This window comes from Heterodontus francisci, chromosome 39 (assembly GCF_036365525.1).
Source record: "Heterodontus francisci isolate sHetFra1 chromosome 39, sHetFra1.hap1, whole genome shotgun sequence".
Lineage (NCBI taxonomy): Eukaryota > Metazoa > Chordata > Chondrichthyes > Heterodontiformes > Heterodontidae > Heterodontus > Heterodontus francisci.
In genome coordinates, this window is record NC_090409.1 from 39,454,368 (window position 1) to 39,481,724 (window position 27,357).

General features: G+C 46.5%; 2 protein-coding genes across 4 annotated transcripts in view; both read right to left on the reverse strand.

Moving 5' to 3' along the window:
• Positions 1-4,604: 4,604 nt before the first annotated feature.
• On the reverse strand, positions 4,605-12,841 carry LOC137352760 (V-set domain-containing T-cell activation inhibitor 1-like). 2 transcript variants are annotated; one of them, XM_068018556.1, is made up of 6 exons: positions 12,691-12,832; positions 12,330-12,393; positions 10,863-11,195; positions 10,099-10,152; positions 8,658-8,784; positions 4,605-6,899 (listed from the first exon to the last, which is right to left on the reverse strand). In XM_068018556.1, exons 1-6 carry the CDS (start codon positions 12,709-12,711, stop codon positions 6,725-6,727), a joined length of 774 nt encoding a protein of 257 aa, XP_067874657.1. In that variant the 5' UTR covers positions 12,712-12,832; the 3' UTR covers positions 4,605-6,724. The 2 variants fall into 2 exon arrangements, with proteins under 2 accessions (XP_067874657.1, XP_067874658.1); XM_068018557.1 differs by lacking the exon at positions 8,658-8,784 and having other exon boundaries at positions 6,812-6,899; positions 12,691-12,841.
• A 6,832-nt stretch (positions 12,842-19,673) lies between these two features.
• The window catches only part of LOC137352763 (myelin-oligodendrocyte glycoprotein-like), a 38,207-nt gene continuing 30,523 nt past the window's right edge, over positions 19,674-27,357 (reverse strand). For both annotated transcript variants that reach the window (XM_068018560.1, XM_068018559.1), the window contains exons 4-6: positions 23,950-23,988; positions 23,063-23,165; positions 19,674-21,902 (exon numbers count right to left, since the gene is read on the reverse strand). In XM_068018560.1, coding sequence (XP_067874661.1) covers positions 21,728-21,902; positions 23,063-23,165; positions 23,950-23,988 — 317 coding nt within the window. In that variant the 3' untranslated portion in view covers positions 19,674-21,727. The remainder of the gene's footprint in view (positions 21,903-23,062; positions 23,166-23,949; positions 23,989-27,357) is intronic.

Consider the following 27,357-nt stretch of genomic DNA (forward strand, 5'->3'; position numbering starts at 1 on the left):
TATTGGCGGTGATTCGACCAATCAGCGGCCGGACTGGCCTGTCACTCAGTGCTAGCCCCCCGGCCCCGCCCCTCGGCGGGAACAGCTTCTAGTGGCGGTGATTCGACCAATCAGCGGCCGGACTGGCCTGTCACTCAGTGCAAGCCCCCCGGCCCCGCCCCTCGGCGGGAACAGCTTCTATTGGCGGTGATTCGACCAATCAGCGGCCGGACTGGACTGTCACTCAGTGCAAGCCCCCCGGCCCCGCCCCTCAGCGGGAACAGTTTCTATTGGCGGTGATTCGCCCAATCAGCGGCCGGACTGGACTGTCACTCAGTGCAAGCCCCCCGGCCCCGCCCCTCGGCGGGAACAGCTTCTATTGGCGGTGATTCGACCAATCAGCGGCCGGACTGGACTGTCACTCAGTGCAAGCCCCCCGGCCCCGCCCCTCGGCGGGAACAGCTTCTAGTGGCGGTGATTCGACCAATCAGCGGCCGGACCGGCCTGTCACTCAGTGCTAGCCCCGCCTCAGCCCCCATGGCCCCGCCCCTTGGCGGGAACAGCTTCTCGGCGCCAGGGTCCGGTTCTGTTTAGTTCCTTTCCGGTGTTCAAGGAGCAGCAGCTCTGATGTGGACGAGTGTCCTTCCAGATCCTTCTTCCCCCTCTGTCATGTCCCCTCTTCAGCCTCCTTCACTCCAGTGAAAACAGACCCAGCCTATCCAATCTCTCTTTATAACTCAAACCCTCCAAACCAGGCAACATCCTTGTGAATCTTTTCTGCACCCTCTCTAGTTTAATCACATCTTTCCTGTAGTGCGGCGACCAGAACTGCACACAGTTCTCCAAATGCGGCCGAACCAACGTTATGTACAACTGTAACAGGACGTCCCAACTCTTGTACTCAATGCCTCGGCCGTAATGCAAGCATGCCGTTTGCCTTCTTCACCATCCTGTCTATCTGTGTTGCCACTTTCAGGGAACTATGTACTTGCACCCCAGGGTCTCTCTGATCAACAACACTCCCCTGGGCCCTGCCATTCACTGTATATGTCCTGCCCTGGTTTAACTTCCCAAAATGCATCACTTTGCACTTGACTGCGTTAAATTCCATTTGCCAATGCTTTGCCCACTTTATCTATATCCTGTTGTAATCTTAGACAACCTTCTTCACTGTCCACTACACCACCAATTTTGGTGTCATCTGCAAACTTACTAATCATGCCCCCTACATTCTCATCCAAGTCATTAATATATATGACAAACAGAGGGCCCAGCACCGATCCCTGCGGCACACCACTGGTCACCGGCCTCCAATCTGAAAAACAACCCTCCACTACCACCCTCTGCCTCCTATCACCAAGCCAATTTTGTATCCAACTGGCTAGCTCACCCTGGATCCCATGTGTTCGAACCTTCTGGACCAGCCTACCATGCGGGACCTTGTCAAAGGCCTTGCTAAAGTCCATGTAGACAACGTTCACCACCCTGCCCTCGTCAATCCTCTTGGTCACCTCCTCAAAAAACTCAATCAAATTTGTGAGACATGATTTCCTACGTACAAAGCCATGCTTACGATCCCTAATCAGACCATGCCTTTCCAAATGCATATAGATCCAGTCTCTCAGAATCCCTTCCAAAAACTTTCCCACCACTGATGTAAGGCTCACCGGCCTGTAGTTCCCTGGCTTATCCCTGCTGCCCTTCTTAAATAAAGGCATAACATTCGCTATCCTCCAGTCTTCCGGTACCTCACCCGTGGCTAACGATGATACAAAAATCTCTGCCAGAGCCCCAGCAATCTCCTCCCTTGTTTCCCATAGTGTCCGAGGATGCACCTGGTCAGGCCCTGGGGATTTATCCACCTTAATGCGCTTCAAAACCTCCAGCACCTCCTCCTTTGTAATGTTGATATGCTCCAGGATATCGCTGTTCCCTCCCTTGAACTCACTAGATTCCATGACCTTCTCCACGGTAAATACAGACGAGAAATATTCATTTACGACCTCGCCTCCTCCTGTGCTGTGACAGAGAGCCAGCACAGACAGGACGGGCCGAATGGCCTCCTCCTCTGCTCTCACCATTCTCTCATTCCATTCACTTCAACCCCTTCTCCCTCCAACGGATTCTGCTCGCGCTGGGGGGTGGGGGTCAGACCCAGCCGCCCAATCAGCAGCCAGGCCGACCTGTCACTCAGTGCTCGCCCCGCCCCTTGGCGGCAAGAGCTTCTCCTGGCGCCAGTGTGTCAGGCTCACACTGCCGAGTGTGTGTGTGTAAGCTTCACACTACTGCTCCTGTGTCTCTGCATAGATTGCAGATAGAATTCACACAGTCTCTGCATTAGAAATAGAAAAGCTCAGCAATCTCACACAATATCAGCTGAGTCCACATTGCCTCACAGCTGATTCTTATTTCTAATCTTTACAGTGGCGAGCGTCTGACATTTAGAGGGGATATGCGTGGAAAGTTCTTTACGCAGAGGGTGGTTGGTGCCTGGAACGCGTTGCCAGCAGAGGTGGTAGACGCGGGCACGATAGCGTCTTTTAAGATGTATCTAGACAGATACATGAATGGGCAGGAAGCAAAGAGATACAGACCCTTAGAAAATAGGCGACAGGTTTACATAGAGGATCTGGATCGGCGCAGGCTTGGAGGGCCGAAGGGCCTGTTCCTGTGCTGTAATTTTCTTTGTTCTTTGTTCCAAACTGAAATATCCCACAGCCTCTCTTCATATCTATCTCTTCAATCATTATGGATCTGGCTGCTGTCATATATGATGTTTTGTACACTTCCTACATTTCCTGTTCCTGATCTTTCACTCCTTTTGAAATTTGGCCACCTGTCTCTCGGGTAAGAAGCCTGGCTGTGATGCCGGCCAGTCAAATAGCCCACCTACATCCACTGAGTGAGACACCAGAGGGCGCCTTGCGACTGCAGAATGGGCTGGACTGAAGGCCTTAGGCATAAAAGAATTTGTTTCGTTCTGTAATGTTTATTGGATAATTTAATACATAAAAATAATGTACAAAAAAGGAATTTTGGAGAATTGTTTCCTGAGGATGAGAGTTTGAGGAACAAGTCTATCCCTGGGATATTTTTTAACTGCTGATCTACCTTGATGTGTGAACAGTATTCCCGTGTTCCTGTATCTTTCTATTGGGCTGGGGAAGGGTCTCCACCTCTGAAGGGTCTTGTCAATCAGCTTGCTGTGCTGGTTCATACCAAAGGCCGTGGTGTGTTAGTGCAGTGATCCCATGGTCTGCTCTGCTGCTGTCATTACCCATTCCCCCTCAAACAGTGACTGGGGTTTCCACCCCAGTAGCCCAGGGACACGAGCTCCCCAGTGGGGGAGTGGAAGCCCCTTCCCCAGACCCTCACCCGGTTCATGTCTCTCCAGGTCTTTACAGATATTAGAGAAAAATCACAGCGGACCAACACAGTGTTACTGCTTCCTAATTTGTGAATGGGAGGGTTTTTATAAAACTCTATTTATTGAGTGTTAATATTTCTCAGTGTGAATTGATGAATAGTTAATAGTTTATTCTGTGTATAAAAGAAATCAAGTCCCTATATTTAGTAATATTCACAGGGTGTTGTGTGTATTTGTAAAGGTTGGAATAATGAGTTACTCTGTCAAACTCCTCATTGATTTAATGCTGGGTCAGAGTGGTTCAATCTGGTTCTGGTCCATCTGGAGTCACTGTGTTCAGTTCTGGGCACCGTCCCTCAGGAAGGATATATTGGCCTTGGAGGGGGTGGAGTGCAGATTCACCAGAATGATAATGGGGTGTAAAGGGTTAAATTAAGAGAACAAGTTGCAGAGATGAGGCTTGGTTTCCCTTGAATGGGACGGTGGCGACGGGTGGCGTAAAATGGAACGGGAGGCTCCAGGAGGCCTTCCTGACACCATCCTGCCACTTTATGTAGAGCGGTGGGGGGCGAAGTACAGCCTGCCTGCCCCAGGCCAATCAAGGGCCTTAAATGGCCACCACTTTACACATGGCAGGCGGGCATCCGAGACCCCAGAGAAGCCGCCTGACAAAATCAGGCGACTCTTCAACGTCCCAAGTGGGGTGGGGGGACACTCATAATCAGGCACCCCCGCTACCCCAACCAACCCCAAGTCTCAACACGCCACCCTTGTCCCCTTCTCCCCCCCTCGACAACCCTTGCCTCGCTGGGGCCCGACCAATTACCCCTGGTGAGGCAACCAAAACTAACCTGCCTTCTGGACATCTTCTCTGCACGCTGGGCTGCAGTCCCAGCAGTGGCCACCACTCCCAGTGATGCTGCTGGGACTAAGAGCTGCCGTCCCAGTGAGTGACTGGTGTCTCCATTGGGCCGGACTTCCTCCCTCACACCAATTGAGGCCAGTGGACCCACAAAATACGTGTCGGAGCCCCAGACGAGGCGGAGGGGTGGGGGGGGGGGCTCCCATCTGCCTGATGTAAAATCCCAGCCAGAGTTTCAGAAATGCTCACACTATCAAAGCTCTACAGTCCTGCCACATCCAGTCTTGAACAGTGGGTGACAAATAGGATCAAGAGACTTCCTGCCTGTACACAGCAGCATCTCTGTTCAGGCAGTGACGGACAGAGTCATTAAACATAACAAGACTGTACATTCACTAATATTAACACTGACTTCTCCTTAATCAGAGCTTGGATCAAAAACTACATAGCAATAAGTAACATTATATAGAATAGAGATACATATGTAGACAAAATCTATAGGACTCAGGTAGTTTCAATTGTAGAAAACAAATATTTACCATATAAATTGCATAGATAAACACTGAGTGATGAGGAGCTGGACTGCAGAGAGATCTGAATTCAAGCTGCACAAATCATTAAAAGTTGGTGGATAGGCACAGATCCTTGGGTGAATAAATAATGCTATTGAGTGCAGAAGCATGTTATGGTAACCCATCATAAATTCACTAGTTTAGGCCTCAGCAGCAGGACTGTGTCCAATTCTGGGGATAACACTTTAGGAAGGATGACAAGGCTTTGCAGAACCATTTACTAGAATGGTTCCAGGGCTGAGGGACTTCAGTTATGTGGAGAGACTGGAGAAGCCACAGGCAGTTTCAATCTGTAAAATATCTAGAAGATGGAATCTGTATATAAACAGTTACTGGCAATAATGTAGCTGCTGGTTTTGCCCAGTGGATGCTGCTGCACAGAGAGTTTCTGAAGCCTCTTCCCGTGTTCACCACTGTGGGAGAACCATCGCTACAAGGACTGCAGTGGTTCAAGTAGAGATGGACAATAAATGGGGCCCTGCCAGTATCACCCACACTGAGAACAGGTTAATAAATTCATCAGAAACTACCTGATGTTCCCACTGTTAGGACCGAGGCGGGAGGAGTGCACTGTTAATTCAGTCCCGCTTCTCCACAGGTCACAACATATTCTTTAAAAGTTTCCCATTTGTTGAAACAATTCCCCAGAATAAAACACACTAACCAGGTTTCTTTACTAAACAAAATTAACAGATTATAAAACAATTCTTAACTAGTAATGCAGTAAAATAATATCACAGATCAAATTTTTAAATATCCAACATTAAATTTTAAAATGTCCCCTTTACCTTAGTTCCTTCACACTCATACATTCCTATACATAAATCAGTTAACTGGAAAAAGAAAAATAATTTAGATTAGAGCTCTGTTACAGACAAAAACACAAATAGACCTAAAAGAATAGCAGATGAGACTCACTGCACCAAACAAGCAGACAGTCCAACGTCCTAGCAACTGTTAAAGAAACTTCCAGAATTAGTTCTCTTCAGGCAGTGTTGAAAAGCAAGTTAGCAGGCCTCGTTAAAATGCAGGAACATGACAAATTAACATGCTGAACTTCAGAGTCTTTGAGGGAATTGAGAGTAAAAGCACTGGGTTGTAGTCTTCTGTTCTTCCTTGGAATTCTTTCCTTTTTCTGTCCTTCTTTGGCACTTCAGTAGCACTTGACTTTTGTCTCCTTCCAGAAGGTATCACACACATGCACTGACTGACAACCAAACAGCTTGGCAGTTCTCTGCCCACCCAGATGTTCTCTGTTGCTACTGGGCTTGTCAATTTCTGCCCTTTGCCATGGCTTCTGTTCTAAGCCGAACCCAACCAGGTGACAAACTGTAGCTAATCGGCCCTCACTGTCTTCTTGATTGAAAAACATTTAGCATAATTAGAAATTCCTTTGTTTTATTAAATAATTTTTAAAAGTCACTTTCATAAAACCACTCGATCAAGAGGATATTTTGGAAGTTACCATCTCACACAGGGAGTGATCAATGGGTTACACAGCTGAAGTTGGTCCTGTGTGTTCCTGAGACTGGGTTTGGACACAGTGTGTATCAGACCGATTAAATTACACTCAACATCCTGGGCACCAATGGCAGCTGGAAAATGGGTCACAGGAGCTGCACGGTGATGGAGCACAGAGTGTAGAGGAGAGGAGGCTTATAGAGGAGGCAATGGGCAAGAGCTGGACACTCTGGACACTCCAGTGTGTATCAGTAATACTGAGATATAATGTAATATCAATCAGACAGGTTTTCTAGTAAAGGGACAACACTTTCATTGGGTGATTATCTCAAGACTCTGCTGGTCAGAGGGGTTTGTACAGAGTGGGAAGTGATTGTTGATCCCAATCCTGAGCTCAGACTTTCCACCAGGATTCACTGGATAACCACAATACTGGGCTGATTTTCCCCTCCCTGACCCAGGCTCAGTGCAGTGTAAACTCTGTTAGTGCTGGACAGCCCCGTTCCCCAGAAGGTTTTGTTCTCCAGCTGCTCCATTCTGATGCTCAGGTGCTGTTGTGAAACATGGGACCTTGTGACCTGAACAAGTCACCCCTGTCAAAGGGACGACATTAGATGCTTCATTTTGATTGATGCTGTGATGATTTTGAACACAATTCCTGGGAGAGAAAAAACAGCAGAGTTCAGGTTACATTAAAAGAATCCAACACTTTGTACAAGTGTGTAAAGGAGCTGTTCAGGAACACAGACCGATTAAATTACACTCAACATCCTGGGCACCAATGGCAGCTGGAAAATGGGTCACAGGAGCTGCACGGTGATGGAGCACAGAGTGTAGAGGAGAGGAGGCTTATAGAGGAGGCAATGGGCAAGAGCTGGACACTCCACAGGACCTGTGCTGACCGAGGCACCAGACCAATAGAAAAATGACAGCTCACCTCAACATTGGAGATTAAGAAGAATTGATGAGGATCTCGGTTAACACTGAGCTGAATATGATGGGGATCAGATCAGACAGGAGGAGGCTGGGAATGTCTGTACTCTGCAGACTGATCCTGAATTATTGAGAGGAGTCACAGATGGACAGGTATTCCCTGATGTGATCAAACCCGACCCAGCAGTGACCAAACAGGCTGACGGAAACAGAAATATTGTGATGGGGGAGAGTCAGAGGACAGAGTTAGAGAGTCTGCAATAATTCCCCCTCCCCACTGGCAGGTGGGTAAGAGGTGGGCAGGGAGATGTGGATGTTGAGGGAGACAGAGAAATGCAACATACCCTTGTTAGTGATTAAAACCACTGATGGCCGGGTCACAGGGGGTGATTTGAAAAATGCAATCTCTATTTGCGCTTAATCAACAACATGCATTTATGTTGCACCTTGATCATCCCAAGGTGCTTCACAGGAGCAATTATCAAACAGAATGTGTGCACCAAGATATTTGGGCTGGTGATCAAAAGCTCGGATATAGATGTAGGTTTTCAGGTGTGTCTGAAAGGAGGAGAGACAGAGAGGGACAGAGAGGTTTGGGGATAGAATTCTAGAACTTAGGGCTCAGGCAGCTAAAGGCACAGCCGCCAATGGTGGAGTGATGGAAAACAGGGGGGTGCAAGAGGCCAGAATTGGAGCAGCACAGAGATCAGGGAGGAGATTAGAGATAGGGAGGGGTGAGGCAATGGAGGGATTTGAACAGGAGGATGAATGTAGGTCAATGAGAACAGGAGTGATGGGTAAATGGGACTTGGTGTGAGTTAGGATACGGGGCAGCAGAATTTTAGATGAGCTCAAGTTTACGGAGGGTGCAAGGTGGAATTGGCCGGGGGAACATTGGAATAGTCGAGTCCAAAAATAACAAAGGCACGGATGAGGGTTTCAGGAGATGGGCTGAGGCGGGAGTTTCAGCAGCAGATGGGGAGAGACAGGGACTGAAATCACACAGGGGAATATCACAGGAGTAGAGGTAGGAGATCTCAGTGATGGAAACGATACAGTGTCGGAAGCTCAGCTCAGGGTCTGATAGGACTTCAAGGTTGTGAACAGTCTGGTTCAGCCTCAGACAGTGGCCAGGGAGGGGGATGGAGTCAGTGGCTGGGGAACAGAGCAAGGATCAGAGGCTGGTGAAAAGTCAGAGGAGAGGGGACAAGGTTATTTTAGGTGTAGGCTGGTGAGTTGTTTGCTGCAGAGATTAGGCGAGTGTCTATTAACTGTGTGATTGAGGGAGCCGCACATTCCTGCTCTTCACCTTCAGTTCAGCAGCTAGAGGATGACAACAAGCTGGAAGTGACTGGATAATGCAGCATTGAAACATCCCACACAGCACAAAGTGTATCAGTGCACACAACATTTCCACAACACCAAATATAATAAAACAAAACTAGAATTAACAATGGGAACTGCAGAACATTCCAGAACTCACCATCTTTGTTGCTTTCCGATTACGAGAATAAAACCCAGAATTATGCAAACAAGAACAAGAATTATGCAAACAAGAACAAGAATTGCGATGACCAATCCAACTACTGCTCCAGTAGAGGGTCCAGGACCTAGAGACAGAATGAAGCTGTTAACAGACTGGGACACACTAACAACACTAACAAAACTAACAGCAGAGACAGTCAGCACCTAGTGTTTCAGAACCATCCCCAGTGCAAACACATCCCTGGTCAATTCTAGTCCTGGAGGAATGTGGGAGGTCAGATATCAATAATCTCACACACACACATCCCCCCACAATGTGATCGATACATGCTTTCCAATGGAGATAACTGGACACTGACCAGCAGCAGCTGTAAATCTGAGTTCTTTTTGCCTTCAGTCTGGTTCAGTAAATATACCGAGTCGGATGTGTCGGGAAAATCAATTACTTTATTTGCGCATTTAGCCGGCTGACTTACTCTAATGCAACGACACTGACTCCACCCAGAGTCTGTCTGGTCCACTAGAGTAAGTGAAGTTTTTTTGATACAGGTACTACTGTTTATACATTAAGATTCATGCTGCACCCCCTTGTTTAACCAATCAGTGCGATACAATTCGACTTCACCCACGTGGTGACATGCAGTACATCTGTTACTGAGGTTACAATACACTCTATTCTCCATACATACTTGTTACTAATAAAATATTGTTTTGTACCAGCAAGATAAAAGAAAGCGGACAAGCAAGCTAATTAGCAAGAGCATAGGAATCATCAATAATCATTCTAGTCTCACTCCCTACATGGATCATGAGTCTGTCTCTACCTTGTGACAAGTAATTGCGGAGCATCCTGCTATCTCTATTAGGTTTACATTCCTGAGTGTTTCGTGCAGTCTGCAGCTACATCAAGTAGTGGCAGCTCACGAAGATAAGAGGGGCCTAGCACTCCTTATCACTCACACAGGGATGGACATCATTTGATTCACAGAGTCCATTTGTTCCAAACCACAGGGAGTCACACAATCAGACCATAAAGAACAGATGTCCTTGCAATTACCAGTGTCGGCTAGTCTTTACAGTCTCACACGCTCTGCCTTTACTTTTAACTATTTCATTGTGGTTTCTGCCACTTAAAATCAAAGCTCAGCAGAGCGACTATTCCTAACTTGGCTATATTTCCCATGAAGCATAGTGCCATGCCTTTCTGCTCACTTCCACACAGCCTCCCTTCAATTAAACCCAACAGCTCGCTGAAATGGAGCGGGAATTTTAAAATAATTTGCCGGTTTGGAGAACCATGGGATTGGGTGGAACACGGTTTATACGTGTATCAATATTACTCCTCATTGACTTAATACTGAGGACTCCTGGGGTCACTCCCACCTGACTGTACACCACAAGAGCTAAAAGCACATGCAGTAGTTTAGAAACAGATTTACCTGGTACAGGTGTGTTCGGTACAGGTGTGTTCGGTACAGGTGTACGAGCTCGCTCTAAAGAAAACATCATGTGTTTAGTACTGTGTGTGAAACAAACTGTAGAAATGTTCAAAGACTATAGGGCTGTGGGGAAACACATCCCGGGAGAAACGAGACTCGGGAAAACTGATCAGGAAGGATCAGGAACAGGGTCGGCAGAGTGAAAAATGGTGCTATGGGCCCCACTTTCTGCACCCCAACATCTGGAGACAGATGTAGCACATTTCTGGAGAGTGAGAGCAGCTTGATAGCACCGTGGGTTTGCCTTTGCTGTGTCCGAATTCGATGTCTGGGTCACAGCCAGTGGTCCGTTCAGTTTTATTCTTGTTTTTCTTTCTAGTGGTTTGATACAAACTGATTGAAGTGGCCGAGCAGGTCAGAGGGCAGTTAAAAGGCAACCAGGTTAATGTGTGACTGGTGTCACATATCGACCAGACCGGGTAAGGATGGCAGATTTCCTTCCCGAGAGGGACATCAGTGAACCAGTTGGGTTTTACAACAATCCAACAGCTTCATGGTCACTTTTATTGGGACCAACTTTATATTTCCAGATTTATTTTAAACTGAATTTAAATTCTGAAAGTGCCATGGTGGGATTTGAACTCACATTCTCTGGATTATTAGTCCAGGCCTCTGGATTACTAGTCTAGTAACATCACCACTGCATTACCGTACCCATAAAATCAGAGAGTAAATGCAGAATACCTGAAACAGAAACCTCTCACCTGTTACAAAGAGATGAACATCTTGATGAAAGACTGGAGTCTCCCTCTGTTGAATCTCACACCGATACTCATTCTGGTCTGACTGCCTGAGGTCAGAGATCATGAGTGACCAGTTGCCTTGTTCCAGTTGATCTTTGAACAGGTTTGTTCTGTTTCTGAACTGTGGGTCTTGTAGTGTCAAATCATCGTTCCCATCGATAAATCTGTGTAAAATTCCACGATTGAATATCCACCAAATTACCTGTAAATCAGAGACCGGGACATTCTCTTTCTGGATACAGGGCAGCACAACCTGCTCCCCAAGGAATCCAGAAACTGAGACAGGCATGTAACCTGGAAAAGATTGAAAGTATTTATCCACAGATATAACCTCCCTGCTGGTACATTCCATCCCAAGCTCCACATGGTTACACTGCGATGCTTGATTTACAAGAAGCACTGATCAGTAACTCACTGCTTTCATTTCTGTGGGAAGGTTAAAGGTCAGGCATTAAGGGCCTTCAACTAAAACCAGCTTGTGCTGGATATTTGTATCCAGAGCAGCTGGACAGCACTTTGAATCGTGTGTTTCCCATTGTACACATGCTGGGAAAACACATCAGGATATTGGTCACCCTGCCCACCTCCCCCCTTTGGGAGAACAATGACAGACTGGGGGGGGGCACAATGTGAGGTGGAGCTCAGGAGCAGAAAACTGACCCTGAAATGTAAAGACAGGAACGGGTGGGGGAGGGGGTACCAGAGGATGTGGAAAGGGCTTTGGACAGGTTGGGGGGACAATGATGGACGAGTATACTGTGTAGGGGGTGAGGCAGCACCTGATGGTCTGAAAGGGGCCGAGGTAATGTGGATCCTCACCTCCCTCCACCACTAACCTGTCAGACCTTGCTCCTCACCCCAATACGGCCAGACTCTGCCCCCTCCCAGGACCCAAAACACAATCCCCAGTCCTGATGACCCTACTCCCCATGCTCAGAGGCAATTCCCAGTTCTATTTGATCCAGGACTGTCCCAGACTCCTGATCCCAGTGCTCAGGACCCCATCCCAGTACCACTGGATCCCAGACACCCATCCCAGTGTCACCGAGTGTTGCTCAGTGTCCAGATTCCACTGTTCACATCACAGGGGTTAATCTGAAGACATTAACTGCCTTCATTTCAGGTCTCATGATCATTATGTGTAATGTGAACCGACTGTGTCCACTCCCTCAATGGGCCCACTCACAGTGAACACAGCACCTTAAAGCAAGATAAATTCCTGACAAAATGAACACTATTCCCCAGTAATATACACATTACTGATTTCAGTCCCAGACACCCAGACAAATGTTCTTTCCAGGAGACAGCTAACTGCAGTCTGTATAAATTCACAAGGTTAGCACCATCCAGGAAGATCAATCCTGATATAATCCATGTCACCAGCAGCCCCGAGCTCTGCTGAAATGAGAGAGCAGTCACAGCGTTTACCTGAAACAGCAGCAACAGCATTTAGCAGCAGCAGCAGGAGGAGGAGTTTCTGTAAGTTGGGTCCCTGCAACAAGAAAACACAGTTACCCCCCTTTACCACAGTTTCTTGCTGCTCATGTCCATTTCTGAACCGGGACAGGACACAGTCCATGGTCCCTCTCCCCATTACTGACCCTCCCTCCCTCCCGGCTCTGAGACACTGAGACCGGGAGCATCCCTGACACAGTCCATGGTCCCTCTCCCCATTACTGACCCCCCTCCCTCCCGGCTCTGAGACACATTGAGACCGGGAGCAGCCCTGACACAGTCCATGGTCCCTCTCCCCATTACTGACCCCCCGGGTGTGAGACACTGACAATACCTGCTGTGTTTTTCTATCCATTGCCCTGATCCTGGATCATCCCCTCACGGAGACAGGAGACTGGGAATCTGCTGCTCAGGGTCAGAAACAGCAGCCGCTGGGTCAGACAGTGAATATTGAAACTGACTGAGCTGCTGCATCTTTACAGACGGTGAATGTAGTGAGAATATGGCGTTGAACCCTGGAGCCGCTTTTTAAAGAAACCATTTCTTGGCGGGAACGGCTTCTATTGGCAGTCAGGGCCGGGGTCAGAGCAGATTGCCCAATCAGCGGCAGGGTCGGCCTGTCACTCCGTGCTAGCCCCAGCCTCTGACGCCAGTGGCGGGTTCAAAGCCAGCCGCCCAATCAGCGGCAGGGACGGCCTGTCACTCCATGCTAGCCCCGCCTCTGACGCCAGCGGCGGGTTCAAAGCCAGCCGCCCAATCAGCGGCAGTATCGGCCTGTCACTCAGTGCTAGCCCCGCCCCGTGTGTTCAGGAACACCAGCTCCAGGAGCTGATGGGGACTATTGCCTCTCCAGATCCTTCTTCCCCTTCACTTCCCTCTGATCTGACCCCTTGCTGTGTATTCACTAAACCCTCAGACCTTCCTCTCTCTGACAGGGAACGTTCTTTACTCAGCAAAGGACTCTGTTTTATCCCCTTCCGCCTCCACCTCAATGAATTTCACCCTCGGTATGACATTGAGCTCGTCTTCCGTTGCCTCCAGGCTCACTTAGAGTCATAGAGTCCTACAGCATAGAAACAGGCCCTTCGGCCCACCGCGTCCATGCCGACCATAATGCCTATCTATACTAATCCCACCTGCCTGCATTAATTCCATATCCCTCCATGTCTTGTTCATTCAAGTACTTGTCCAGATGCCTCTTAAATGTTGCTACTGTTCCTGCCTCCACCACCTCCTCTGGCAGCTCATTCCAGATACCCACTATTCTTTGTGTGAAAAATGTACCCCTTTGAACTCATTTAAACCTCCTCCCTCTCACCTTAAATCTATGTCCTCCAGGAGACAGTAACATAAACACTCGCTTGCCTTTTCTATTTCATCATTCAGAGGGCGGATCAGTCCAAGTCTTTGTGTCTGGGTCCATTCAGAGGAGGATCAGTCGCGGTCCCTTCCCCCTCCCCCATGGGTCTGAAGTGAACAGTTTCCCGGGAGCCGACACTCGGATTGTTGTTTCACTCAAATCCCTTCCCGGGAAAAGCAGCTTTTAACACGGCTTTTCCTAACAGAGGCTGCACCATTATTACACACTCCCCCCTCAGTGTGGGGAATGGATCAGTCCAGCTCCTCTCTGATATAAAAGCAAAATACTGCGGATGCTGGAAATCTGAAACAAAAACAAGAAATGCTGGATTCACTCAGCAGGTCTGGCAGCATCTGTGGAAAGAGAAGCAGAGTTAACGTTTCGGGTCAGTGACCCTTCTTCGGAACTGACAAATATTAGAAAAGTCACAGATTATAAACAAGTGAGGTGGGGGTGGGGCAAGAGATAACAAAGGAGAAGGTGCAGATTGGACCAGGCCACATAGCTGACCAAAAAGTCACGGAGCAAAGGCAAACAATATGTTAATGGTGTGTTGAAAGACAAAGCATTAGTACAGATTAGGTGTGAATATAATGAATATTGAACATCAGCAAGTGCAAACCTGAAGAAAAACAACCTGAAAAAAACAGTGGGTAAGCAAACTGAACAAACTAAGATGAAATGAAATAAATGCAAAAAAAGATTGTAAAAAATGTAAAAAGGAATGCAAATAAAAAGGAAGAAAAAATAACTAAAAATGACTAAAAATGAAAGTAAAGTGGGGGGCTGTCATGCTCTGAAATTATTGAACTCAATGTTCAGTCCGGCAGGCTGTAGTGTGCCTAATCGGTAGATGAGATGCTGAAAGGAGTGAAGCAGCGATTTACTTGTACTTCTTTCAATGTAGTATACTGTATTCGCTGCTCACAGTGTGGTCTCCTCTACATTGGGGAGACCAAGCGCAGACTGGGTGACCACTTTGCGGAACATCTCCGCTCAGTCCGCAAGCAGGACCCTGAGCTTCCGGTTGCTTGCCATTTCAACACTCCCCCCTGCTCTCATGCTCACATCTCTGTCCTGGGATTGCTGCAGTGTTCAGTGAACATCAACGCAAGCTCGAGGAACAGCAGGTATTGCATTGATCTCATCAACCCTCTCTGTTATCTGCTCAAAAAAGCCCAGCAAGTTAGTTAAACATGATTTTCCCTGAAGAAATACATGCAATAAAAGTGACTATGAAGCTGTTGGATTGTTGTAAAACCCAACTGGTTCACTAATGTCCCTCTAGGGAAGGAAACCTGCCGTCCTTACCCGGTCTGGTCTATATGTGACCCACCTCCTCCTGGAATGTGCCTTTGCAAAGCAGGTGTGGAAAGAGATGCAGTGGTTTATGTCAAGGTTCATCCCAAGCAGCTCTGTAACACAGGAGTCTGTGCTCTACGGGCTGTTCCCAGGGACGCACACCGAGACAAACATCAACTGCTGCTGGAGGACTATCAATTCGGTGAAAGACGCCCTTTGGTCTGCCCGAAACTTGCTGGTCTTCCAGCGCAAAGAGTTGTCCACCACCGAATGTTGCAGACTGGCACATTCCAAGGTCCAGGACTACGTGCTGAGGGACGCACTAAAGCTTGGGGCAGCCGCAGCAAAGGCTCAATGGGGAAAGACCACAGTGTAAGGTTTCCCCAACAAGCTGGACTGAGGGGCTGGATCCATGGGAAACCCCTCGAACTGTATCGTTAATATTCTCAATTGCTGTAAATGTAAAACTGTAATTGACATGACAATTGTGAAAAGGAAGGGTTGGGAAGAAACTCATGACATTATTGAAGGAAACTGATCTCCCTTGCAATGTTTGTATTTTTTGGTGCTGTTTGGAAACTGTTTGGCAATGTAATTTTTACAGATTTTTATGAATAAAGTATATTTTGGAAAAAAAAAATATGTGACTCAAGTCCCACATTAACCTGGGCGACTTTTAACCGCCCTCTTACCTGCTCGGCCACTTCAATCAGTTTGTATCAAACCACGAGAAAGAAAAAGAATAAAACCTACCTGAAATTTTTCAAACCACCTCTTGTATTAAAGGGGTTCAGTCAGATCAACCCAGAGTCTGGTTCCTGTATTAAAGGGGTTCAGTCAGATCAACCCAGAGTCTGGTTCCTGTATTAAAGGGGTTCAGTCAGATCAACCCAGAGTCTGGTTCCTGTATTAATGGGGTTCAACCGGATCGACCCAGAGTCCGGTTCCTGTATTAAAGGGATTCGGTCAGATGAACCCAGAGTCTGGTTCCTGTATTAAAGGGATTCGGTCAGATCAACTCAGAGTCTGGTTCCTGTATTAAAGGGATTCGGTCAGATCAACCCAGAGTCTGGTTCCTGTATTAAAGGGATTCGGTCAGATTAACCCAGAGTCTGGTTCCTGTATTAAAGGGGTTCGGTCAGATCAACTCAGAGTCTGGTTCCTGTATTAAAGGGATTCGGTCAGATCAACCCAGAGTCTGGTTCCTGTATTAAAGGGATTCGGTCAGATCAACTCAGAGTCCGGTTCCTGTATTAAAGGGGTTCAGCCAGTAGATGGCCCCACTGTCCAGTTCAACCGGCCAATAGAAACTGAGCAACAGCACCACCAAGAGGGCGGCATTCCAGAGACACCTTGAAGCAACTTTGAAAACAAGCCTTGCATTTAAATAGCACCTTCCAGCATCTCAGGCGTTCCCAAAGTGCTTCATAGCCGATGAAGTACTGCCTATTTTTGAAGCAGTCACTGTTGTAATGTCGAAAACGTGGCAGCCAAATTTGTGGACAGCAAGATCCCACAAACATCAATGTGATACTGACCAGGTCATCTGGAATACTGTTGGGGAGCGGGGGCACAGGGGCAGTATCAAGGGAGTGCTGTGTTGTTGGAAGGGCAGTGCTGAGGGAGTACTACACGATTGGAGGCACAGTGCGAAGGGAGTGCCACACTGTCAGAGGTGCTGTCATTTGGATGAGTCATTAACCTGAGGGCTCCATCTGCCCACTCAAATGGATGTAAAAGAGTTCTCCGCAGATGCTGCCAGGACTGCTGAGTGTTTCCAGCACTTTTTGGTTTTATTATTTATCTCATTGATATTTGTGGGATCTTGTTCTGTGTAAATTGTCAAGAAAGATGCTATATAAATGCAGGTCTTTCTTTAATGTAGGAACAATCTTGAAGTGATAGAAAAAACTGAAAAACTGGAATTTCCCTTTCTGAGATACATTGAACTGTTGGTTGGGGCTCTCTCCTCCTGTTGCTCTGATTTGGAACATGTTTGACTGTCCCTGTGGCCTCAAGACACACGACTTTTAATGGAATCCATACTTCAGGATAAACTAGATCTTCCTCATTGTTGTGAGTGAGTTTACTTCAGTACCCAGGACACATTGATCACTCCATTTAGTTGCTGTTGTCCTTGTTTCAGTATCCGAGACACATTGAATGTCCTCATGGCTGTGGCTTTTTCACCTCTATTATAATCCCCAATTATTTGATAAAGCTGAGTGACTTGCTCGGCCTTTTCAGAGGGCAGTTAAGAGTTAACCACATTGCTGTGGGTCTGGAGTTACTTGTAGACCAGACCAGGTAAGGACGGCAGATTTTCCTTCCCTAACAAATCATTTACCTGTTTATCTAATTAATACCTCTGGACTTCAGCTCTCTGGTCTCACTGTCTCCCACTCCCTCTCTCGGATCACTCCTTGTCTTGTGAAAGACCAGAACAGCACCTCTTCCCTCCCTGCGCCGAATTCCCTCACTCACCAAATTGTCCGAGTGAAGTACTCTGTCGCAGCAGTACGCCATCGTGCTGGCCTCCATGCTGCTCACTTGGTGTGTAAGTAAAAACCTCCTGTATTAACACTGGCACCAATTCCAAAGACCTGAGTCAGGCCCTGCTGACCGGGTAAGCAGTTATAACTCATTAACTAACTGTGTAGCGACATGGAGGGGGGCGGGGGGGTGAAACCTTTTTGGGCAGCGAGTGTTTGGGATGTGGAATGCGCTGCCTGAGAGTGTGGTGGAGGCACATTCAATGGTGGCTTTCAAAAGGGAATTGGATAATGATGTGAAAAGTAAAGTTGTGCAGGGGCTAGGGGGGGAAAAGGCGGGGGGGGCAGTGGGACTAGCTGAGTTGCTCTGACAGCGAGCCAGCACAGACAGGACGGGCCGAATGGCCTCCTCCTCTGCTCTCACCATTCTCTCATTCCATTCACTTCAACCCCTTTTCCCTCCAACGGCTTCTGCTCGCGCCGGGGGGCGGGGTCACAGCCAGCCTCCCAATCAGCGGCCGGGCCGGGCCTGTCACTCAGCGCTCGCCCCGCCCCTGGCCCCGCCCCTTGGCGGCAAGGGCTTCTCCTGGCGCCAGTGTGTCAGGCTCACACTGCCAAGTGTGTGTGTGTGTGTGTGGAAGCTTCACACTACTGCTCCTGTGTGTCTGCATGGATTGCAGATAGAGTTCACACAGTCTCTGCATCAGAAATAGAAAAGCTCAGCAATCTCACACAATATCAGCTGAGTCCACATTGCCTCACAGCTGATTCTTATTTCTAATCTTTACAGTGGCGAGTGTCTGACATTAAACTGAAATATCCCACAGCCTCTCTTCATATCTATCTCTTCAATTCAATCATTATGGATCTGACTGCTGTCATAGATAATGTTTTATACACTTCCTACATTTCCTGTTCCTGATCTCTGTCTCTCCTGTTGAAATCTTGGCGCCTGTCTCGGGGAAGGAGCTGGGCTGTGATGCCTCCCACAGTCAAATAGCCTGTCTACATCCAGTGTAACACCAGAGAGGGCCTGGAGACCGCAGAACGGTCTGGAACGAAGGTCTTGGCCATAAACGAGTTCGTTTTGGTGTGTAATGTTTATTGGACAATATATTTAAAATTTGTACAAAAAAGGGATTTGGGGGAAGTGGTTCCTGAAGATCAGGTGTTGAGGAACAAGTCTGGATCCCTGATAATGAGTTACTCTGTCAACCTCCTGATTGATCTAATGCTGGGTCAGAGGGGTTTGATCTGGTTAGGCCCCATCTGGAGTCACTGTGTTCAGTCTGGGCACCGCCCTTCAGGATGGATATATTGCCCGAGAGGGTGCAGTGCAGATTCAGCAGAATGATACTGGAGTGAAAAGGGTTAAATTACAAGGACAGGTTGCACAGACGAGGCTTGTATTCCCTTTTCTATCAAAAATTAAAAGGTGATCTAATCGCTGTGTTTAAGGTAATTAAAGGATTTGACAGGATAAATAGGAGAGCCAACACAGATTAGATGGGCTGAACAGCCTCATTCTGAGTTGTAACTATTGTTTAATTGAGTTCTCTCCCCCTCCATGCCCCATTCAGGTCAATAGCCCTGAACCAACATCACTTTAAATAAAACTGATGATCTGAATCATTATCACATTGCTGTTCATGGGATCTTGCTGTGCACAAGGTAGCTGCTGCATTTCCTACATTACAACAGTAACTACATTTGAAAAAGTACTTCCCTGACTGTGAAACACTTTGGGATGTCCTGAGGTGGTGAAAGACGCTATATAAATGTAAACTCTTTCTTTTATAGAGAGTACCAGAAATGCTCACACTATCAAAGCTCGACAGTCCTGCCACATCCAGTCTTGATCAGTAGGGAACAATTAAACAACAGGAGGAGGAGGCTCCATGAACATCTCCATCCTCCGTGATGGGGGAGCCCAGCACCAGTGAAAAAGACCAGGCTGAAGTGATCACAACCATCTTCAGCTGGAAGTGCCGACTGGATGATCCATCCCGGCCTCTTCCTGAGATCCCACAATCACAGATACCGTCATCAGACAATTCAATTCACTCCAGTTAGGATCAAGAGACTTCCTGTCTGTACACAGCAGCATCTCTGTTCAGGCAGTGACAGACAGAGTCATTAAACATAACAAGACTGTACATTCACTAATATTAACACTGACTTCTCTTTAATCAGAGATTAAATCAAAAATTACAAAGAGATAAGTAACATTAATTATACAGAATAGAGGTACAGATATAGACAAAATCTATAGGACTCAGTTTCAATTGTAGAAAACATGTATAAAATATTTACAGTATAAATTACACATAAAAACAGTGACAATGAGGACCTGGACTGCAGAGAGAGAGAGATCGGAGTCCAAGATATACAAATCATTAAAAGCTGGTGAACAGGCACAGATCCTTGAATTAATAAATATTGCTCGAGTGCAAAAGTGAGGACTTTCTGGTAAACCTTCTTAAATTCACCAGTTTCAGCCTCAGCTGGAGTATTGAGTCTGGGGATCACACTTTAGGGAGGATGTCAAGGCTTTGGAGAGGAGATTTACTAGAATGGTTCCAGGGTGAGAGACTTCAGTAACAGAAACCACAGAAGGAGCCCATTCAGCCCATTGTGTCAGCACAGCCGAAAAAACTGGCCGCCCAATATAATATGTGGAGACTGGAGAAGCCACAGGCAGTTTCAATCTATAAAATATCTAGAAGATGGAATCGGTATATAAACAGTTACTGGCAATAATGTCGCTGCTGGTTTTGCCCAGTGGATGCTGCTGCACAGAGAGTTTCTGAAGCCTCTTCCCATGTTCACCACTGTGGGAGAACCATCGCTACAAGGACTGCAGTGGTTCAGGTACAGATGGACAATAAATGGGGCCCTGCCAGTATCACCCACACTGAGAACAGGTTAATAAATGCATCACAAACTACCTGATGTTCCCACTGTTTGGACCGAGGCGGGAGGAGTGCACTGTTAATTCAGTCCCGCTTCTCCACAGATCACAATATATTCTTTAGGTTTTCCATTTGTTGAAACAATTCCCCAGAATAAAACACACTAACCAGGTTTCTTTACTAAACAAAATTAACAGATTATAAAACAATTCTTAACTAGTAATGCAGTAAAATAATATCACAGATCAAATTTTTAAATATCCAACATTAGATTTTAAAATGTCCCCTTTACCTTAGTTCCTTCACACTCACACATTCCTATACATAAATCAGTTAACTGGAAAAAGAAAAAGAATTTTTAGATTAGAGCTCTGTTACAGACAAAAACACAAATAGATCACGTGTCCACCCCAAAAAGAATAGCAGATGAGACTCACTGCACCAAAGAAGCAGACAGTCCAATGTCTAAGCAACTGTTACAGAAACTTCCAGAATTAGTTCTCTTCAGGCAGTGTTGAAAAGCAATTTAGCTGGCCTTGTTAAAATGCAGGAACATGACAAATTAACATGCTGAACTTCAGAGTCTTTGAGGGAATTGAGAGTAAAAGCACTGGGTTGTAGTCTTCTGTTCTTCCTTGGAATTCTTTCCTTTTTCTGTCCTTCTTTGGCACTTTAGTAGCACTTGACTTTTGTCTCCTTCCAGAAGGTACCACACACATGCACTGACTGACAACCAAACAGCTTGGCAGTTCTCTGCCCACCCAGATGTTCTCTGTTGTTACTGGGCTTGTCAATTTCTGCCCTTTGCCATGGCTTCTGTTCTAAGCCGAGCCCAACCAGGTGACAAACCGTTGCCAATCATCCCTCACTGTCTTCTTGAGTGAAAAACATTTAGCTTAATTATAAATTCCTTTATTTTATTAAATAATTTTTTAAAAGTCACTTTCATAAAACCACTCGATCAAGAGGATATTTTGGAAGTTACCATCTCACACAGGGAGTGATCAATGGGTTACACAGCTGAAGTTGGTCCTGTGTGTTCCTGAGACTGGGTTTGGACACAGTGTGTATCAGTAATACTGAGATATAATGTAATATCAATCAGACAGGTTTTCTAGTAAAGGGACAACACTGTCACTGGGTGATTATCTCAAGACTCTGCTGGTCAGAGGGGTTTGTGCAGAGTGGGAAGTGATTGTTGATCCCGATCCTGAGCTCAGACTTTCCACCAGGATTCACTGGATAACCACAATACTGGGCTGATTTTCCCCTCCCCGACCCAGGCTCAGTGCAGTGTAAACTCAGTTAGTGCTGGACAGCCCCGTTCCCCAGAAGGTTTTGTTCTCCAGCTGCTCCATTCTGATGCTCAGGTGCTGTTGTGAAACATGGGACCTTGTGACCTAAACAAGTCACCCCTGTCAAAGGGACGACATGAGATGCTTCATTTTGATTGATGCTGTGATGCTTTTGAACACAATTCCTGGGAGAAAAAAAACAGCAGAGTTCAGGTTACATTAAAAGAATCCAACACTTTGTACAAGTGTGTAAAGGAGCTGTTCAGGAGCACAGACCGATTAAATTACACTCAACATCCTGGGCACCAATGGCAGCTGGAAAATGGGTCACAGGAGCTGCACGGTGATGGAGCACAGAGTGTAGAGGAGAGGAGGCTTATAGAGGAGGCAATGGGCAAGAGCTGGACACTCCACAGGACCTGTGCTGACCGAGGCACCAGACCAATAGAAAAATGACAGCTCACCTCAACATTGGAGATTAAGAAGAATTGACGAGGATCTCGGTTAACACTGAGCTGAAGATGATGGGGATCAGATCAGACAGGAGGAGGCTGGGAATGTCTGTACTCTCCACACTGATCCTGAATTATTGAGAGGAGTCACAGATGGACAGGACATTCCCTGATGTGATCAAACCCGACCCAGCAGTGACCAAACAGGCTGACGGAGGCAGAAATATTGTGATGGGGGAAAAAGAGTCAGAGGACAGAGTTAGAGAATCTGCAATAGTTTCCCCCCCACAACTGGCAGATGGGTAAGAGATGGGCAGGGAGATGTGGATGTTGAGGGAGGCAGAGAAATGCAACATATTTTATTGTTAGTGATCAAAACCACTGATGGTCAGGTCAAGGGATGAGAGTGGACACAGGGTATATCACAGAAGCGGAGGTAGGTGGGATTTGAGTGATGGGGAGAATATGGAGTCAGAAGCTCAGCTCAGGGTCTGATAGGATTCAGAGGTTGTGAACAGTCTGGTTCAGCCTCAGACAGTGGCCAGGGAGGGGATGGAGTCAGTGACTGGGGAACAGAGCAAGGATCAGAGGCTGGTGAAAAGTCAGAGGAGAGGGGACAAGGGGATTTTAGGTGTAGGCTGGTGAGTTGTTTGCTGCAGAGATTAGGCGAGTGTCTATTAACTGTGTGATAGAGGGAGCCGCACATTCCTGCTCTTCACCTTCAGTTCATTAGCTAGAGGATGACAACAAGCTGGAAGTGACTGGATAATGCAGCATTGAAACATCCCACACAGCACAAAGTGTATCAGTGTACACAACATTTCCACAACACCAAATAGAATAAAACAAAACTAGAATTAATAATGGGAACTGTCGAACATTCCGGAACTCACCATCTTTGTCGCTTTTGGATTATGATAACTATAAATCCCTGAAGAAGAAGAAAAAGAATTCCGACAACCAATCCAACTACTGCTCCAGTAGAGAGTCCAGGACCTAGAGACAGAATGAAGCGGTTAACAGACTGGGACACACTAACAAAACTAACAGCAGAGACCGTCAGCACCTAGTGTTTCAGAACCATCCTCAGTACAAACACAGTCCTGGTCAATTCAAATCATGGAGGGATGTGGGAGGTTAAATACCAATAATCTCACACACAAACACACACCAAGCCACCCACAGTTCCTTGCACACACTCACTGCCCCACAGTCTGATTGATACATGCTTTCCAATGGAGAGAACTGGACACTGACCAGCAGCAGCCTCCCTTCAAGTTGGGAAGGGAAAGGGAGTTTGGAGATGGAACAATAGCTTCCATGGGTGAGGGGTTGTTTTTTTTTTGAGGAGGGGGTGATGATGGTGGATTTAAAAGGAGGAACAGAGAATATCTGAAGAGAAAGAACCATTTAAAATACCGGCTCACGTGGGACCAGGAGGGAAAGTTGGATGATTAGTAGTTTAGCAGGAACAGGATCAAGGGAACAGGAGGTGGGTCTCATGGACAAGATGAGTTTAGAGAGGGAATGAGTGGAAATAGGAGAGAAACCAGAGAAAGATGAGAGTTCAGGGTTAGGGCAGGGGGGAGGATTATAGGAAGTTTGGCCAGGTGGGCTAATGGAAGGGAGGGACACGGCAGAGGCAGCTGATTGGATGGTCTTGATCGGACTGACAGAGCAGTCCATGAGCTCCTCGCACGTATTGTTGGACTTATTACCCATTCAGTGTGAGCATATGTAAAATCTAAAAACACAGGCAGTAGTTTAGAAACAGATTTACCTGGTACAGGTGTGTTCAGTACAGGTGGGCAATTGCGCTCTGAAGAAAACATCATGTGTTTAGTATTGTGTGTGATGGTAGACAGGCAATTGTTAACACCTGGAGAACTAATACATAGTTTACAACAAAAATGCATTTCTTTAATGCACAAAATACCAGCAAGGAAAGTGTTCCAACCGTGGCTAACGAAAAAAAATCAAGGATTGTATTAGACCAAAGGAATTATTAGATGAAGGAAGGGCAGTGGATGATATCCATATGGACTTCAGCAAAGCCTTTGACAAGGTCCCACATGGCAGCCTGGTACAAAAGGTGAAGTCACACGGGATCAGAGGTGAGCTGGCAAGATGGACACAGAACTGGCTTGGTGACAGAAGACAGAGGGTATCAGTGGAAGGGTGTTTTTCTGAATGGAGAGATGTGACTAGTGGTGTTCCGCAGGGATCAGTGCTGGGACCTTTGCTGTTTGTAGTATATATAAATGATTTGGAGGAAAATGTAGCTGGTCTGATTAGTAAGTTTGAGGACGACACAAAGGTTGGTGGAGTTGCGGATAGTGATGAGGATTGTCAGAGGATACAGCAGGATATAGATCGGTTGGAGACTTGGGCGGAGAAATGGCAGATGGAGTTTAATCCGGACAAATGTGAGGTAATGCATTTTGGAAGGTCTAATGCAGGTGGGAAGTATACAGTAAATGGCAGAACCCTTAGGAGTATTGACAGACAGAGAGATCTGGGCGTACAGGTCCACAGGTCACTGAAAGTGGCAACGTAGGTGGATAAGGTAGTCAAGGCATACGGCATGCTTGCCTTCATCGGTCAGGGCATAGAGTATAAAAATTGGCAAGTCATGCTGCAGCTGCACCGAACTTTAGTTAGGCCACACTTAGAATATTGCGTGCAATTCTGGTCGCCACACTACCAGAAGGACGTGGAGGCTTTGGAGAGGGTACAGAGGAGGTTTACCAGGATGTTGCCTGGTCTGGAGGGCATGAGCTATGAGGAGAGGTTGGATAAACTCGGATTGTTTTCACTGGAACGACGGGGGTGGAGGGGCGACATGATAGAGGTTTACAAAGTTATGAGCGGCATGGACAGAGTGGATAGTCAGAAGCTTTTTCCCAGGGTGGAAGAGTCAGTTACTAGGGGACATAGGTTTAACGTGCGAGGGGCAAAGTTTAGAGGGGATGTGCGAGGCATGTTTTTTTTACACAGAGGGCGGTGAGTGCCTGGAACTTGCTGCCGGGGGAGGTGATGGAAGCAGATACGATAGCGACGTTTAAGAGACATCTTGACAAATATATGAATAGGAAGGGAAGAGAGGGATACGGACCCCGGAAGTGCAGAAGGTTTTAGTTTAGGCAGGCATCACGATAGGCGCAGGCTTGGAGGGCCGAATGGCCTGTTCCTGTGCTGTACTGTTCTTTGTTCTTAGGAAGAGGCGTGTAAAGTTGTCAAAAAAATGTTAATCCTGAGGATTGGGAACATTTCAAAATTCTGCAAAGGAGGACCAAGAAAAAGATTAAGAAAAGGAAATAGAATAGGAGAGTATATTAGCGAGAAACATAAAAACAGACTGTAAAAGCTTCCCCAGATCTGCAAAACAGAAAAGATTAGCAAAGACAAATGTGGGTCCATTACAAACAGACTTAGGAGAATTTATAATTGGGAACAAGGAAATGGCAGAGAAAATAAAACAAATACTTTGTGTCAGTCTTCATGGAGGAAAATACTAAAAAGCTCCCAGAAATAATGGAGAATCAAGGGACTAGTGTAAACAAGGAACTGCAAGATACCAATATTAATAAACAAGTACAAGAGAAATTAGTGGGACTGAAAGTAGATAAATCCTCTGGACCTGATGATCTATATCCCAGCATGTTGAAAGAGGTGGCTGTAGAGATAGTTGATGCATTAGTGGTCATCTTTCAAAATTCTGTAGACTCTGGAATGGTTCCCGCAGACTGGAAGGTGGTAAATGTAACCCAACTGTTTAAGAAAGGAGGGAGAGAGAAAACAGGGAACTACAGACCTGTTAGCCTAGACATCAGTTATAGGGAAAATGCTAGAATCTACAATAAAGGATGTGATAACTGGACACTTCGAAAATAATGGTAGGATTGGGCAGAGTCAACCTGGATTTATGAAAGGGAAATCATGTTTTATAAACCTGTTGGAGTTGAAGTCCCACACAAGAGGTTGGTAAACAAAATGAGAACACATGGGATTGGAGTGAATATACTGGCAGGGATTGAGAACTGGTTAACAGACAGAAAACAGAGAGTCGGAATAAATGGGTCATTTCCAGGTTGGCAGGTTGTTACAAGTTGGATACTACAAGGAACAGTGCTTGGGCCCAGCTATTCACAATCTAGATCAATGATTTGGATGTGGGGATTAAATGTAATATTTCCAAGTTTGCAGAAGACAAAAAACTAGGTGGAAGTGAGAGTTGTGAGGAGGATGCAAAGAGGCTTCAAGGGGATTTGGAGAGGTTAAGCAAGTGGGCAAAAGATTGGATAAATGTGAGGTAATCCACTTTGGGAGGGAAAACAGAAATACAGAGTATTTCTTAAACAGTGAGAGGCTGGGAATGTTGAATTTCAAAAGGACTTGGGTGTCCTTGTTCATGAGTCACTGAAAGCTAACATGCAGGTACTGCAAGCAATTAAAACAGCTAATGGTATGTTGGTTTTTATTACAAGAGGATTTGAGTATAGGAGTAAAGACTGCAATTATATAGAGCCTTGGTGAGACTGCATCTGGAGTATTGTGTAGTTTTGGTCTCATTACCAAAGGAAAGATACACTTGCCTCGAAGACAGTGCAACGAAGGTTCATCAAACTAATTCCCGGGATGGAGGGATTGTCTGATGAGGAAAGATTAAATGGACTGGGCCTTTATTCTCTAGAGTTTAGAAGAATGAGAGGTGATCTCATTCAAACATACAAAATTCTTACAGGTCTCGACAGGGTAGATGTAGGAAGGATGACTCCCCAGGCTGGGGGTGGGGGGGGTGGGGTCTAGAACCAGGGGACACAGTCTCAGAATAAGAGGTAAGCCATTTAGGACTGAGATTAGGAGGAATTTCTTCACTCAGAGGGTGGTGAATCTTCAGAATTCTCTGCCCCAGAGGGCAGTGGAGGCTCAATCATTGAGTATGTTCAAGACTGAGATCGACAGATTTCTACATATTAAAAATATCAAGGGTTACGGGGGTAGTGCAGGAAAATGGTGTTGAAGCAGAAGATCAGCCATGATCTCATTGAATGTCGGAACAGGCTCGAAGGGCTGAATGGCCTCCTCTTGCTCCTATTTCTTATGTAAACTGCAGAAATGTTCAAATACTCTATCGGGCTGTAGGGAAACACATCCCGGGAGGAACGAGACTCGGGACAAACAGATC